At 29.0% G+C, this 14,537-nt stretch overlaps 2 protein-coding genes across 2 annotated transcripts in view; both read left to right on the forward strand.

Annotated features, from left to right (window-relative positions):
• Positions 1 to 2,111: 2,111 nt before the first annotated feature.
• LOC136088693 (uncharacterized) lies at positions 2,112 to 6,534 on the forward strand. Its single transcript, XM_065813114.1, has one exon. The coding sequence runs from the start codon at positions 2,327 to 2,329 to the stop codon at positions 4,589 to 4,591; it is 2,265 nt and encodes a 754-aa protein (XP_065669186.1). The 5' UTR covers positions 2,112 to 2,326; the 3' UTR covers positions 4,592 to 6,534.
• LOC136088088 (uncharacterized) overlaps positions 4,598 to 14,537 on the forward strand; it is a gene marked incomplete at its 5' end in the record, with an annotated part of 44,961 nt that continues 35,021 nt past the window's right edge. The window contains one exon of the mRNA XM_065811745.1: positions 4,598 to 5,597. Within this exon, the coding sequence (XP_065667817.1) occupies positions 4,598 to 5,597 (1,000 nt within the window). The remainder of the gene's footprint in view (positions 5,598 to 14,537) is intronic.

The following is a 14,537-nucleotide window of genomic DNA, read 5'->3' on the forward strand; positions in this document are numbered from 1 at the left end:
TTTTTAAAAGTCTAAATGCTAATTCGCAAATCATTTTTATAGAAAAGATGGTCGATCACTAAGACCATCAAGCACAAAAAGGCATTTATCCAATATGCATCAAAGTGTAAAAAAGCCATATCCACACACCACAAAAATGTGGAACTAAGACTGGTCAAAGAAAATAACTCAAATAAGTTTTTTAGTTACGTAAATAAAAATCTAAACAACCCCAAAAAAGTATATCCTCTAAAAACCTATAGCAACTTTACTACTAGCAATGTTGAAATCGCGGAAGTGTTTAACAAACACTTTGGAAGTGTTTTTACGGTAGATGATGGAAATTTGCCTAAAATAAATACTTTTATTAGTAAACATATTAAGATGAATTTTATTATCGAATATATTAAGATAGATGCGTAGATTTTTCAGCAAAGATAGTTCATCAAAAACTAAAAAATCTAAAACCTAGCACATCATTTGGACCTGACGGTATACCAAATATACTTTTAAAACAGTTAGCACGTATAATATGTATTCCGCTTTCATATATATTCGAATCAAGTTTTACGTCAAGCTCGTTACCAAAACAGTGGCTTCAAGCTTCGGTTTCGCCTATTTTTAAAAAAGAGTCTACTTCAGATGCTAGCAATTATAGACCTATATCCCTCACATGTATTAGCTGTCGAGTAATGGAAAGTATTATTAGTTCATGTATCGCTGATTATCTTAATATAAATAATCTAACAACACCTAATCAACACGGCTTTTTATCTAAAAGATCAACGTGCACAAATCTTCTAGAGTCAACTAATGACTGGAATAAAGCTTTAGACAGCAATTTAATTACTGACGTGGTGTACATTAATTTTTAAAAAGCATTTGACTCTGTACCTCATCCAAAACTTTTGAAAAAACTTGCAATGTACGCCATAATCGCTAACCTGCTTCATTGGATATCAGCATCTCTTTCCAACAGATATCAAAGAGTTCGGTTTGGAAACTCACTATTCAATCCGACCAGCATCCTTAGTGAAGTTCCACAGGGTAGCGTTTTGGGTCCGACGTTATTCTTGTTATATATTAATGATCTACCCTCTATAGTAAAAGATCTTAATTGCTCTCTAATGTTATATGCTGACGATATCAAGCTATATAGTTCATTTAAGGATGCCGATTACAGTCACGATCTTGCTGTTGCCATTTATAAAGTTCATCTCTGGTCAAAAAAATGGCAGTTAAAAGTAGCCAATAGTAAGTGCTTTACTCATAGAATAGCGTCTACTTCATTTTGTAAAGATATAAATTACAACTATCAATTAGGAGATCATAATTTAACCTGGTCTACAAACCCAAAAGATCTTGGTGTGACCATGGATTCTTACTTAAATTACAATAGTCATATTTCAAATATCGTCCGGGCATCAAACATTCGAGGATATCTAATCCTTAAGTGTTTTAAAAGTCGAGATCCACGTGTTATCGTGAAGACTTACACTACCTATATAAGACCGATCTTAGAATATTGCTCTCGGCTCGGTCGCCATACCGCACTGAAATGAACAAAACAGTGGAAAGAGTACAAAGACGTTTTACCGAGAGAATTGCTAACCTAAATAACTTTTCATATTTAAATAGACTTAGAATTCTTGGTTTGGAACTACTAGAAATTCGTCGCCTTAAGCAAGACTTGATTATATGTTACAAAATTCTAAACAATTTAATTTGCTTAAATAAATCAAGTTTCTTTTTAATTAACAACTATATTTACACTCGAGGACATAATTACAAATTATGGAAACTAAAATGTAAACTCTATGTCCGTAAATACTCACACAGGGTCGTTAACGACCCTGAGTGAGAAACTATTTCTCACTCAGGTCGTTAATACAAGGAATAACTTGCCGTCTGATGTCGTGAACGCTAAAAAAATCAAGAGCTTCAGAATTAAAATTAATTCTATCGACTTTGAAAAATACTGTTCCCGCTAACTAGTTTTTGTTTTATAACTGTGGTCTTATATATAATTGTAATACATATATATTTTGTAAGATATCTCGCATATGTGTTATGTGATTGTAGGGTACGTTGTCAGAGTCTTTCATATTTTATGGACCTGCGTGTCCATTAGAACATGTATCACTGTTCTAATAAATTTTAATCTAATCTAATCTAAGTTATTTAATACGGGATTGTGTGATTGAATAGGAGTGTTTCTCCCCTTCACTCGATTCAACAAAATGTCGTAAAAAGGCGGAGTTAGTAATGTACTACATAACCCCCTAGTTATGCCTGAGTTCGTATTATAAAAATAACACGATATTATTTGAACTAGATAAAATTAAAAATGTACATTTTACTCATAGTTTATGCAACTCTTAAAGCCATTTCTGCAAAAGAATATCGTGTGTGTGAAGATAATCAAAGAGAAGTATTCGTAAGTTCTACATATTCTAATAACTGCACAGAAAAGAATCAGCAAATACGTTGTTCAACAATTTCAACTGCTTTTTCTGTTCTAAATCTAACTAACTTATGCATTATCATTGAAGATAATCAAACATTAGCAAATGTAAACGTTATAAAAGGTGTTAGCAATTTAACAGTTATCGGAGTAAATTCAGAAATTGTAATTAATTGTACATCAAGTTTAAATGCTGGAATTTCGATATACAATGCTACTAGATTATTATTTATGAATCTCCATATGACCCATTGTGGTTCAGTAAGTGAACAAATGTTTAAAAGGAGTACTATTACATTGTCATCTGCGCTTTTTTTCTCTAATATTGTCAATATCACTTTCATAAATGTTAATTTTACTTATAGCATTGGCTATTCTGTTGTTTTACAGAATTGCAAAGGAAAAATTGATTTTAAGACAGTTGGTTATCAAAATAACACAATTTTTTTACCATTAAATGATTCTTTAGAACATCACTCAGGAGGAGGATTACTAATTTGGTATTCACAAGAAGAAAAAAATGAAATAGCCAATATAAATATAGAAAACTGTATTTTTCAATGGAACTCTGGTATAATAAACAGTACTAGTAAAATAAAAAGTTCAGCTAATGAATTTGATGTTCCTTTTAATCGTGGTGGTGGATTAAGTGTTTTCTTTACCAAAGTTACAAGCGGAAATACTTTGTCAATAACTAAGTGTAAATTTTGGTATAATAAGGGTTTTTGGGGTGGAGGTTTATATGTTTTTCAAGGATTAAATAATTGTATATTAATCAAAAAATCAACTTTTTTTCATAATAATGGTATATTTGGTGGTGCTTTAAGTTTTAGTAATAATCTAAGTACAGAAAAAAGTGTAACATTTCAAAATTGCAGTTTTACAAATAATTCTGCTCAAGTTGGCTCTGCCATTCATTTATTTCAAATTTCATTAGCTTTGAACCAATCACAGTTCTCTCTTAACCATTGGCATTTTATTCAAACAATAGGACAAGGTACTATTTATATACAATATAGCAAAATTCAATTTTATGGTGAAAATATTTTTAACAATAATCTAAATACAGCAATTATTCTTGAAAATGCAGTTGCATTTGTATCAGGACAACTTTATTTTAAAGCAAATAAAGGAAATAAAGGTGGAGCTTTAAGATTGTATATAAAGTCTAGAATTATAATGAGTTCCAATGCGAGCTCTATGTCCTTTATAAACAACTCTGCTTTACAGGGTGGTGCTATATATGCTGAACAAAGTTTATCTTGTTCTTTTTATGTCGTCCATAAACTTGATGAAAATGAAAACTGTTTTCTTTCAAACAAAAAAAGTGGAAAATTAGAATACAGCAACAACACAGTATTATTAGTTAATAAATATGACATAAATGATATATTTGTTTCTACTCTTAAGTGCTGCCCTTATAATTTTTCAAATTATTTTAGAACTAATAATTTTATTACAGATGCTTCCAAATTATACGCATATAAAGAAAATTTTACAAATGTTTTTCCTGGAAAACTAATTTATCCAACTGTTTTTTTAGTTGATGAGCTCAATCAAAGTTTATCAGGTTTAATAGATGTTTATCTTAATGGTTCATTACAAAGTTTTGTGGTTAAAGATAATAAGATTACTGTTCAAGTTTTTGGAATGAAAATGCAAAAATATACCATTATTTTCTCCTTGAATAGTGTTTATCAAATTATCATTGATTTTAATACAACTGTCTGTCCTTTAGGTTATGAAATGCATGAAAATAATTGTGTATGCAATAGTGTAAAAAATTTTCTTAAAGGTATAGTATGCAATAAAGATGGAACAATTTCTTTATTAACTGGGTTGTATGTAAATTATACTCAAAAGGCTATAGAAACTGATACAGAAACCACACATCTTTGCCCTTATGGTTATTGTACTCCATGCAATTATTATTATTGTGAATTTGGCCCAGATAATCAATGTGCAAGCGGGAGGTTAGGTTATTTATGTTCTAAATGCCCAGAAAATAAAACTGTTGAGTTTGGAGGACAAGATTGTGTTGATAAATGCAGTTGGTTGCATGCACTTTTTATTTTACCAGGAATTCTTATTATATTTCTTTTAGTTTGTTTTTCAATAGTATGTTTAAATATATGTGTTTATGATTAATGGCTAAACTCATGGATTTACTTTTACCAAGTTATTCAATACCACGTTACTGCTAGTCAGATTCGAGAAAAAACATTTGTTACTACTTTTCTTCAAAACATCATAAATTTTTATGAAGTACATATTGGCACTTATCAAGTGAAACTTTGTCTTATAAATGAATGGAATGATTTAGATAAACTTTTCTTTAATTATTTAATACCCTTGATAATGTTCATTAGTGTTATTTTGATTGCAAATTGGAACAAGTTGCATAAATTTTTACTAGCACTGAATAACAAAGTGATCTACTTTTTTGTTTTAAAAAACAAATCTAATGAAGATTTTAATTTTAATAGTAAAAATAATATCATAAGAATTTATGTTTTGATTTCAGTACTTGCATATGCAGATATCACAAGGATAACACTCACCATTCTTTATCCAGTGGAATACAATGGTGAAAAAAATCATGTTTATATATACAGAGAATGGCCTTTTTTTTCACACCGTCATCTATATTATTCAATCATTGCAATCTTTGTTGCTTTGTTTATTGTGCTTCTATGGCCAGTACTTCTTATAACAACAGTGTGGTGGACTAAATGGAAAGTGTTTCAATATTTCAATCATTGGCATCCACTTTTTTCAGCATTTCATGCTCCATTTCGTAATCATTATCAATGGTTTGCTTCTTTTTATTTCTTTTCAAGAGTTGCAATTATTGGTCTTGGAATTTTTATTGATAGCAAACTTGTTCAAATGGTTTATGTAACAATGGCGTCTTTGATTGTTCTTGTTGTTTTTACACTTTGCTTTCCTTATAAAAATCCAGCTTCCAATTATTTTGATGCTTTTATGCTAAGTTTACTTGTGTTGAGTGGTGCTCTTAGCGTTGGCAGATATGGTTTACCTATTGGAAAGTACGATAGTTTTGTTCTTTCTTTTATCAGAGTATTAATAATTTTACCTTGCCTAATTATTTTGAGATGGTTGTACTGTTTGTCTGTGTGGAGCAATTTTAAAGGTAATTTTTTTGCTTTTAAAGTTACTTATTTGTTTTTTTGGTAAAAGTTTAAGTTTTTATATATTTTTTCACTACCACAATTTCTAATTTCTCAACATTGTTTTAGTTTAGTCAGTTTTTGATAGTTTTTTTGTTAGCAATCTTTATTTGGATAAAATAAAAGTTGTTAATAATGTGGTAACAACAATAATACATACATTTATAATTGATTAATACGTCTGGCACAATCAGTTTTTAAATTGGTGAAAAAATTATTTTTTACTATGTTTTGGGTTTCAATAGATTTTTTTTTTAAAAATGTTTTTTGCCAATATCATAAATGTTAGCATGTTGTGTAAAAAAAAAGTCGATTCTCATTGGATAAGTACTAATAATTACAGCACTACTATTCCCTTGGACAATATTTTTACATAAAGAAATTTTTGTGGGGATGATTTTTTTAGAGTAATTATAAAAATGTTGCTAATGTTTTAGCAACTTTTTTGCATTAAAATTAGTGATGTGTGAAATTCGAAACTTTGATTGCGAATTCGAAACTGACTTTTAGTTTTGTTTCGAATCAAACTTTTTTTTTAGTTTCGAACAATTCGAATTTTCGTAGTATAGTATCTTTGTTTCGAAGCGAACTCAAAGTTAATCGAATTTTATCGTTTAAAAGTGAAAGAAAAAAGTTATACAGTTTTACAATGGCGGACAGTAACGATGGTAATTGTCGAAGTAATGTCTGGGAATTTTTTAGTAGACAAAAAACGAATGGCAATAGTATTATAGGCATTTGCAAAATAGGAACATACAAGTTACCTGTTCAGTGTCCAACTGGAGCAACAACAGGTCTTTATGCTCACTTACGTGCTGCTCATCCGAAAGCCCATAAAGAGTGTGTAGCGAGAAATGAAGAGAATCGTAAAAGAAAACTTGCAGAACAAGAACTGAAAAATGAAAATAAGAAGCAAAGTAAAGTTGATGACCTTTTTAATAAGAAAGCACATTGGTCGTCAAGTCATCCAAATGCCATCGCTATAACGAATTTGGTTGGTTGCATGCTTGCTCTAGACATGGAACCACAATATCTGGTACCAAGCAGAACTACCTTTTCAAGATCAGTTGTACCTGAGTTATATTGTAGTGTAAAACAGAAAACCGCTAATGAAATATATCGAGATTTTGAAGATATTCCTTCATATTCATTCACGACTGACCTGTGGACTTCGAGGGCGCAAGATCCATTTATTTATTTCTGTCTGTCATATGTAAGCCCTGAATTTGAGTTAAAGACATTTGCATTAGAAAACAAGCCGTTTCCAGGAGAACACACCGGCGAAAGCATTCTTGAATCTTTAGACAAGACTATTGATAATTGGGAGCTTCCTTGGACTGTTCCAATTTATGCGTTGCGTGATAATGGCAGTAATATGAAAAGCGCCATGAATCTCTCACAATCATTTTATATCTTTCTTGTTTTGATCACACTTTACAATTAACCATCAATAATGCCGTGAGTGAAATTGATGGAATGCAGACTGTCCTTTCCAAAAGCTGTCGTATTTTGTCACATTATCATCATAGCTACCAGGCTACACAGAATTTGCACAGAGAGCAGAAGCGATTAGGAAAGGTAGAATGAGAACTGATAACCAATGTTGCTACTAGGTGGAACTCGGATTACTTTATGCTGAAGAGATTATGCGAAGAAAAAGATGCTATATCTGCAGAGCTAGCAATAAGTGAAAAAATTGATAACTTGACTAATGCAGACTAGAAGCTTGCTGAAGGCTATCACATAATTCTTGCTCCATTTGAACAAGCAAGTAGAGAACTTACTGTACTGGTGTTGGTGGAGGTGGACATTGTGCCTTGAGCGATCATGACACGAACTTAATTCAAGGTACAATTCAATTACGCTTTATGTTACGTGATTAACACATATTAAGACTTGATAGTAATGGTAATGGCCTGCAGTTCAGATTTAACTTTCAGATTTACTGCATTGTGGTTTAATTTAATTACAGATGAATAATAAAACAATAATGCATAGGTTTTCATTTCTGTTTGCTATTTTAGTTTTACATCTATTTATATTATATTATACTTTGTAGGAACATCTGCTAGTGCTGGTGCTCCCGCTCCTGCTTTTGGAAGTGCTGGTCCTGGTTCAGGTCCTGGTCGGACATCAGCTGCAGCCTCCAAGCCAAGTAGTTTATGGGATGACTTCGACAGCATGCTTACAACAGCAACTGCGAATAGGATGCTGCCAGTTGATGATGCAGCTTTTGTGCAAGAGGAGGTCAGAATGTATATGATTGAACCTCCTATTGGAAGGAACGCCAATGTACTTGATTGGTGGAAAGTTAATCATCACCGTCTGCCGAAACTCTCAAGAATAGCGAGGGCACTATTGGCTATTCCAGCAACTTCTGTAAATTCGGAGAGGTTGAACTCGACGTCTGGTAACATTGTTACAAGAAGGCGATGTAATCTACTCTCTGAGCATGTGGTTGAACTAACTTTTATTCACGAAAATTTGTAGTATAGCACATAGCAGTAGCGTACTGAAGCCAGACTGCCCTGCCAGCCACAGTCAGTACAGTACACTGTAGATTAAGGTCTCGGACTTTCTGGAACAATTGCCTATGCATGTACTACTTTACATAACTGTATAGCATTTGCATTGATTATAGCATTGTACTTTTACTTGTATTGTATTATCTGTTAAACTATAACTGTAAATATAATACTAATCCTAGTCTTTATTCTATGCACTGCATTGCAAGTACTTGACTTGATTTTTTTTAACTTGAATTATTACACATTTTAATTGTATTGTATGATACTAGTCTCATTTGATTTCATTCACTTTTATTTGACTCTAGAGTCTAGTCTGTGTTGCTTAGTATTTTGTTTACATTATAAAACTGCAATATGATTGGTTATTAAATATAAAATGTATAATATTTCATTTCTGTTCTGTGTTCTGTCACACACTATAAATTATTACTATTTAAATACCAAATTTCAATATATGTGCAGTGTACTTTTGAATCGAATCGAATTCGAACGAAAGTGGCTTAGTTTCGTTTCGAACTTAAAATCTTATTTTCGCACATCACTAAAAGCAAAAAAACACCTTTATTCATTTTCAGGTAGTCCTACTATGTACAAATCTTTTTTCTTATATGTAATATTAACCAATTTTTTCAATCAAAATATAATTTAAAGAAATATTTCTGTAATTAGTAATCGAAGAAGAAAAAAATTTTATTTTATTTGGTTACTTATGTTTTGGAGGACAGTGTATATCAAATTAGTTGCAAAATTAGCATCTGCTAAGGTTGCATTTCCTTATCATGCTCACCAAATTCTTACCCAGGATTTCATTCTTTATCTATATAAATCTCAAATCTGTCCTTGTATGGAATACTGTTGCCATATCTGGTGCGGTTCTTCCAATGATGCACTTTCTCTTTTAGACAAGGTGCAAAAACAAATTGTAAACATAGTTGGACATCATCTTGCAGCCAACCTCCAACCATTATCACATTGCTGTAATGTTGCTTCTCTTTATCTTTTCTATAAATACTATAATGGGCACTGCCAGGGTTGCAAGGTTTTAACCAAATGGTTTAAACCATGGTTTAATTCAATTTAAAAAAATACTGTTTTAAACCAAATTAATGTTTTTTAAAAAAGATTTGAATTTATAACAGGAAACTAAAAGAGGGTTATGTTCACAAATAAAACTAATCTTCAATGTAGATGATTTTTTTTGAATCCATGATTTTTGTTTTTGTTTTTTCATAGAATAGAGTCCTCAGTGTTATTATAGAACAGAGCAGTAATAAATTAGTAATAACACTTATTTATCTGTTTTCCTCTACAGGCTGTTTCTCCTTCAATAAGTTCATTAAAAAGCATTGCTTCCTGATGATTTTATTTCATCAGGAAGTTTTCTTAACGATATATATATATATGTGTATATATATATATATATATATATATATATATATATATATATATATATATATATATATATATATATATATATATATATATATATATATATATATATATATATATATATATATATATATATATATATATATATATATATATATATAGACTTATATGTTTAGCAAAAGTATAAGTAGTTCTAACATAATTTTTTGATACCACAAAATTGTCTCAAAAAACTGGGCGCAAACGTGACATGATTTGGTTAAAATATACACAAGTGACTGTTCCAGAAAGAAAGGGGTGTAGAGCAGTTTGTAATGCGTGTAGAAAAGAAGTGAAAGGTCAAATTTAAAGGATGCATGAACATATAAAAAAGAACAAGCAATCACAACCCCATGAAATTATGGAGTCAATTGAAGATCAACAACTTCTTGAAGGTAATTAAATGACTGCATTGTCATTTAAAATTTTATTCTTTCCCTAAATTGTAAACATATATATTTAAATTACTATCACGTATAGACATATTAACTTAAAATAATTCAATAAACTGCAATTTCAAGGTAACTCACTTTAAACATCACAACAACAAATGAAAAGGTCTCAGCTCAATTCAACATCAGCTGATAAGTATTAGAAGATTAATAAGTTTTTCACACGAACAAGCCTCAAAGAAAAAGATTTATTTGATCTGCAACTTGGTAGATTTATATACAGTACAAACTCTAGCTTTAAAACAGTTGAACACAAAGTGTTTTAAAAATTTATCAATATGTTTCATCCGGGATACACTCTACCTAATAGAACTCAAATTGGAGGAGAAATATTAGATAGGGTTTACACAGAAGAAATTGAAAAATGTAATGTATTGAATGGGAAAATTGTAGCCATGTCTTTAGATGGCTGGAGTAATGTGCATAGTGAACCTATAGTTTGTATCTCTGTAATTACAGAAAAAATTAACATTAGAAACATAGTAGAAATTAACATTAGAACATAGACATTAGAACATAACTTTAGAACATAGACATTAGAACATAACATTAGTACAAATTAAATTAACATTAGAACATAGTAAATTAACATTAGAAACATAGTAGAAACAATCAGCACTTCTGGTCATTCACAAACTGGTGAATATCTTACACATTTAGCAAGAGAAGAAATAGATTCAGTAAGACGTAGATATAGATGCACTGTAAAAAGCTTTGTGACTGACAATGCAGCTAATATGAAATCAATGAGATAAGTACTGTCATCTGAAAGAGATATTATCTTAACTTATGGGTGTGCTGCTCATATGCTGAATCTTTTAGCAAACAATCTTAACATTGAAAATGTGAGCAAGCATGTTACACAAATAATAAAATATATAAGAAATAATCATCAAGCTGGAACAATTTATAAATTAAGTGGAGGAACAAGATTGGCACTTCCTACTGAAACTTGCTGAAATTCTGTACATCATTCACTTGAAAAATATGTCAACAACTGGACCATCATTTTCACAATGTTTGAAAAAAATAAAGACCTGGATCCCATGATTGGTAAAAAAGTAAGTGATATATAGATAAAGTGAAACACAGAAGATTTATTAAAAATATTAAAACCAATTTCAGTAGCTTTAGATAAGTTGCAAAGAAATCAAACAAAAATAAGTGACACTGTTGAAATTTTTAAAGATTTGATGAACAGTTTATCATTTTTATCAAACGAAAAAAAAAAAATTTGAATCTAGATACCTTCAGACTGTCGGTGATGCTCATTTCCTGGCAAACACACTAGATCCTAGATATTTTGGATCTAATCTTTCTGAAAATGAAAATGAAGCTGGTATGAATTTCACAGATAAATAGTTCAAGAAAATTTGTTACCAATAATGTTCAAATTAAAAGCCAAATCTGCTCCATTCGATAAAAGTTATTTGTATAGTGCATCTGTTTTAAAAAATATATCACCAATAGAATGGTGGAAATCTCTAAAAATTGTGGATTGTAACATAGTAGGTATTGAAGGTTTATTAAATGCACCAGCTTCTAGTGCTGGAATCAAAAGAATTTTTTCAACTTTTAGGGGTAGAATAACCAATTGGGGGTAAGAAAAGCAGCAAAATTTGTATTTATAAATAGAACATTAAAAATGTATTGAATAATTTTGATGAAATAAACAGTAATATTGATAAAGAATATAGTTTACTCAAATAAAATGCGTTATGCTTTTTTTTAATTTAAAAGGATAACTAAATAGGGATTTTTTAATAAAAACTTAATTTAAACCAAAAAAACCATGGTTTTTTTGGTTATTTTAAAAAAACCAATGATTTTTGGTTTTTTTCAAAACAACCATTCTTTTTGCAACCCTGGGCACTGCTCTAAAGAGCTAGTGTCTCTTGTACCATCTACTAAAATTCATTCTTGTATTACTTGTCATTCATTTAAGTCTCATTCTTTTTTCTATTTATTCATTTCTTATTTATTATTATTATTTATTTATTTATTCATTTTTTTTATTGTGACTGTTCCTAAGTGCTCTAAAAATCTTTATTTGTCTAGTTTTTTCTTCAAACATCAGTTCTTTGGAATTCACTTCCTTCATCTTGTTTCCCTGATTCATAATCTTTCAAGTCGTCTGTTAATCATTATCTTATTCTATAAACATCATCTTTTCTTTTCCAGTAACTTCCAACTCTAATTGTGGTTGCTTGCAGCCTTGTTGAAAATGAAGATGTATAAAAAAACAAAACAAAAAACAAAAAAACAATAAATTGGAAAAAAGTTAGCACTTGTTTACAAGTATTTAGTGAATAGACAGTTGCAGCTGTAAAAACTCATCCTAAAATAGATCAAGAATGTGTCAAGGGTACTATTATTTTTTTAGAGTTGATTAGGGAATGTTAAATTTATTTGGAGTTGATTATAAATTTTTGGAAAATAGTGAATGGTAAATGTCCAGATGCGAACCTTAGATACAGAGATGAGCCCCATAATGTTGATGTCCAGATGTGGAATCTAAGATATAGGGATGAGTCCCATAATGTATTCAGATCTTCTGATTCTTGAAGGTTTTGATAGAGAAATTGATTTTATTTACAATTTAGAAGATCTAAAAGATGGCATAAATATTAGGGTGGCTCTTAAAACAACATTTTTGAAAAAACCTGTTCCTACCCCTTTACTTTGTTCTATATAATACTAAAACACTAGGTTTAAAATTTTTTTGAACAAAAAATTATTTTAGGGGTAGCTCAAGACCCTTAAAAATTTGACTGGTCCCTAAAATTTTGAAAATAAAAGTTGTTCTAAAGTATGTCAACCTGGTATATTAATCAATTTACAAAAAAATAACTATTTTCTTAAATAAATGCATAAAAACTATTGTTTTTAAGCTGAAAATAAAAAAAGTCATTATTTTCAATTTTTAAAAAAATAGTTTTTTTAAACATGCTTTTTTTGTAAAGTGATTACTGTTTTTGAAGTTTTTGTATAATTTCACTTCTTTTGAGTACCAGGTTGACATACTTTAGAAGAACTTTTATTTTCAAAATTTAAGGGACCAGTCAAATTTTTAGCTACCCCTAAAATAATTTTTTGTTCAAAAAAATTTTAAACCTAGTGTTTTAGTATTATATAGAACAAAGTAAAGGGGTAGGAACAGGTTTTTTTCAAAAATGTTGTTTTAAGAGCCACCCTAATAAATATAGAAATTTTATATTCTATTGTCTATATTGCTGGTTATGTTCAGAAGTGTTCTGTTGAAGAAATTGGAGATGATTCAATAACATATTATGAAAAATATGGAACTTTTTTTGAGTACTTTAAATAGGGAAGAACTAAATATTCCATCTGACACTATCTCAATGGTCATTATTTTGCTACATATTTTTTTCTTTATTAGATAAAAGTTTGCAGAAAATTTTTGATTTATATTTATTGATTACATTAATTGCAAAGTTGTACAGATTTTCCATTTCAAAGAAACAATGCCAAACATTTGCAAACTTTTTTTTTTAAACTTTGCATTTACTTCATGCTCCCAAAAGTAATAAAGAAACTAAATTTATCTCAAAGAAATTAAATTTATGTAAATGTTTTTTTTTTCTATTTAGTACAAAAGTTTAAATTACTTTTTTTTTTTACATTACTTGTTATTTCTTTTAAATTAAAAATCTCAATTAAAAATGTTTTTATTTAACTTTAATATCATTTTAAAAGTTATTGAAAGTTATTAATTAACCTCAAAAACTAATTTTGCAATAATAAATTTAGAATTTTTTCAAACAGACTGTTAAATCTTTGTATATTTAAACTTAGCAAAACTATATAATTTTTACTATTCTGACATTTTTTTTTAAATTGGCCTTCAATCAAAAAAATATATATTTATATACATATATATATATATATATATATATATATATATATATATATATGTATATATATATATATATATATATATATATATATATAAATTCATGTTTAGATAAGCATATGCTTACTAGTTTTGTTTATCCTTATAGCATACAGCTTTTGTATATCCTTATAGCATACAGCTACAGAAAGAATAAAAAATCTAAGAATAATGAAAAATAAAGATTGCTGCTCCTTGCCAAATCTTCAGTCAATGTAATAGAACTCCTTATCGGCAGCAGGCTTTAAGATATTTGATGCATGTGCTGAAGCTCTATATTATATATATATATATATATATATATATATATATATATAAATATATATATATATATATATATATAATATATATATATATATATATAATATATATATAATATATATATATATATATATATATATATATATATATATATATATATATATATATATATATATTTAAACAACTTCAAAATGTGTTCTACAAAATAAAGTGCTCAATGTTCTTAAAAGAACAGAGCAATTATAAATTAGTAGAAAATCACTTTACAATTTTTTTTCATTTAGCATTAAGGATTTCTGATGAGTCTTTATTGATGAAACA

Source organism: Hydra vulgaris, chromosome 12, assembly GCF_038396675.1.
Source record: "Hydra vulgaris chromosome 12, alternate assembly HydraT2T_AEP".
NCBI classification, from domain to species: domain Eukaryota; kingdom Metazoa; phylum Cnidaria; class Hydrozoa; order Anthoathecata; family Hydridae; genus Hydra; species Hydra vulgaris.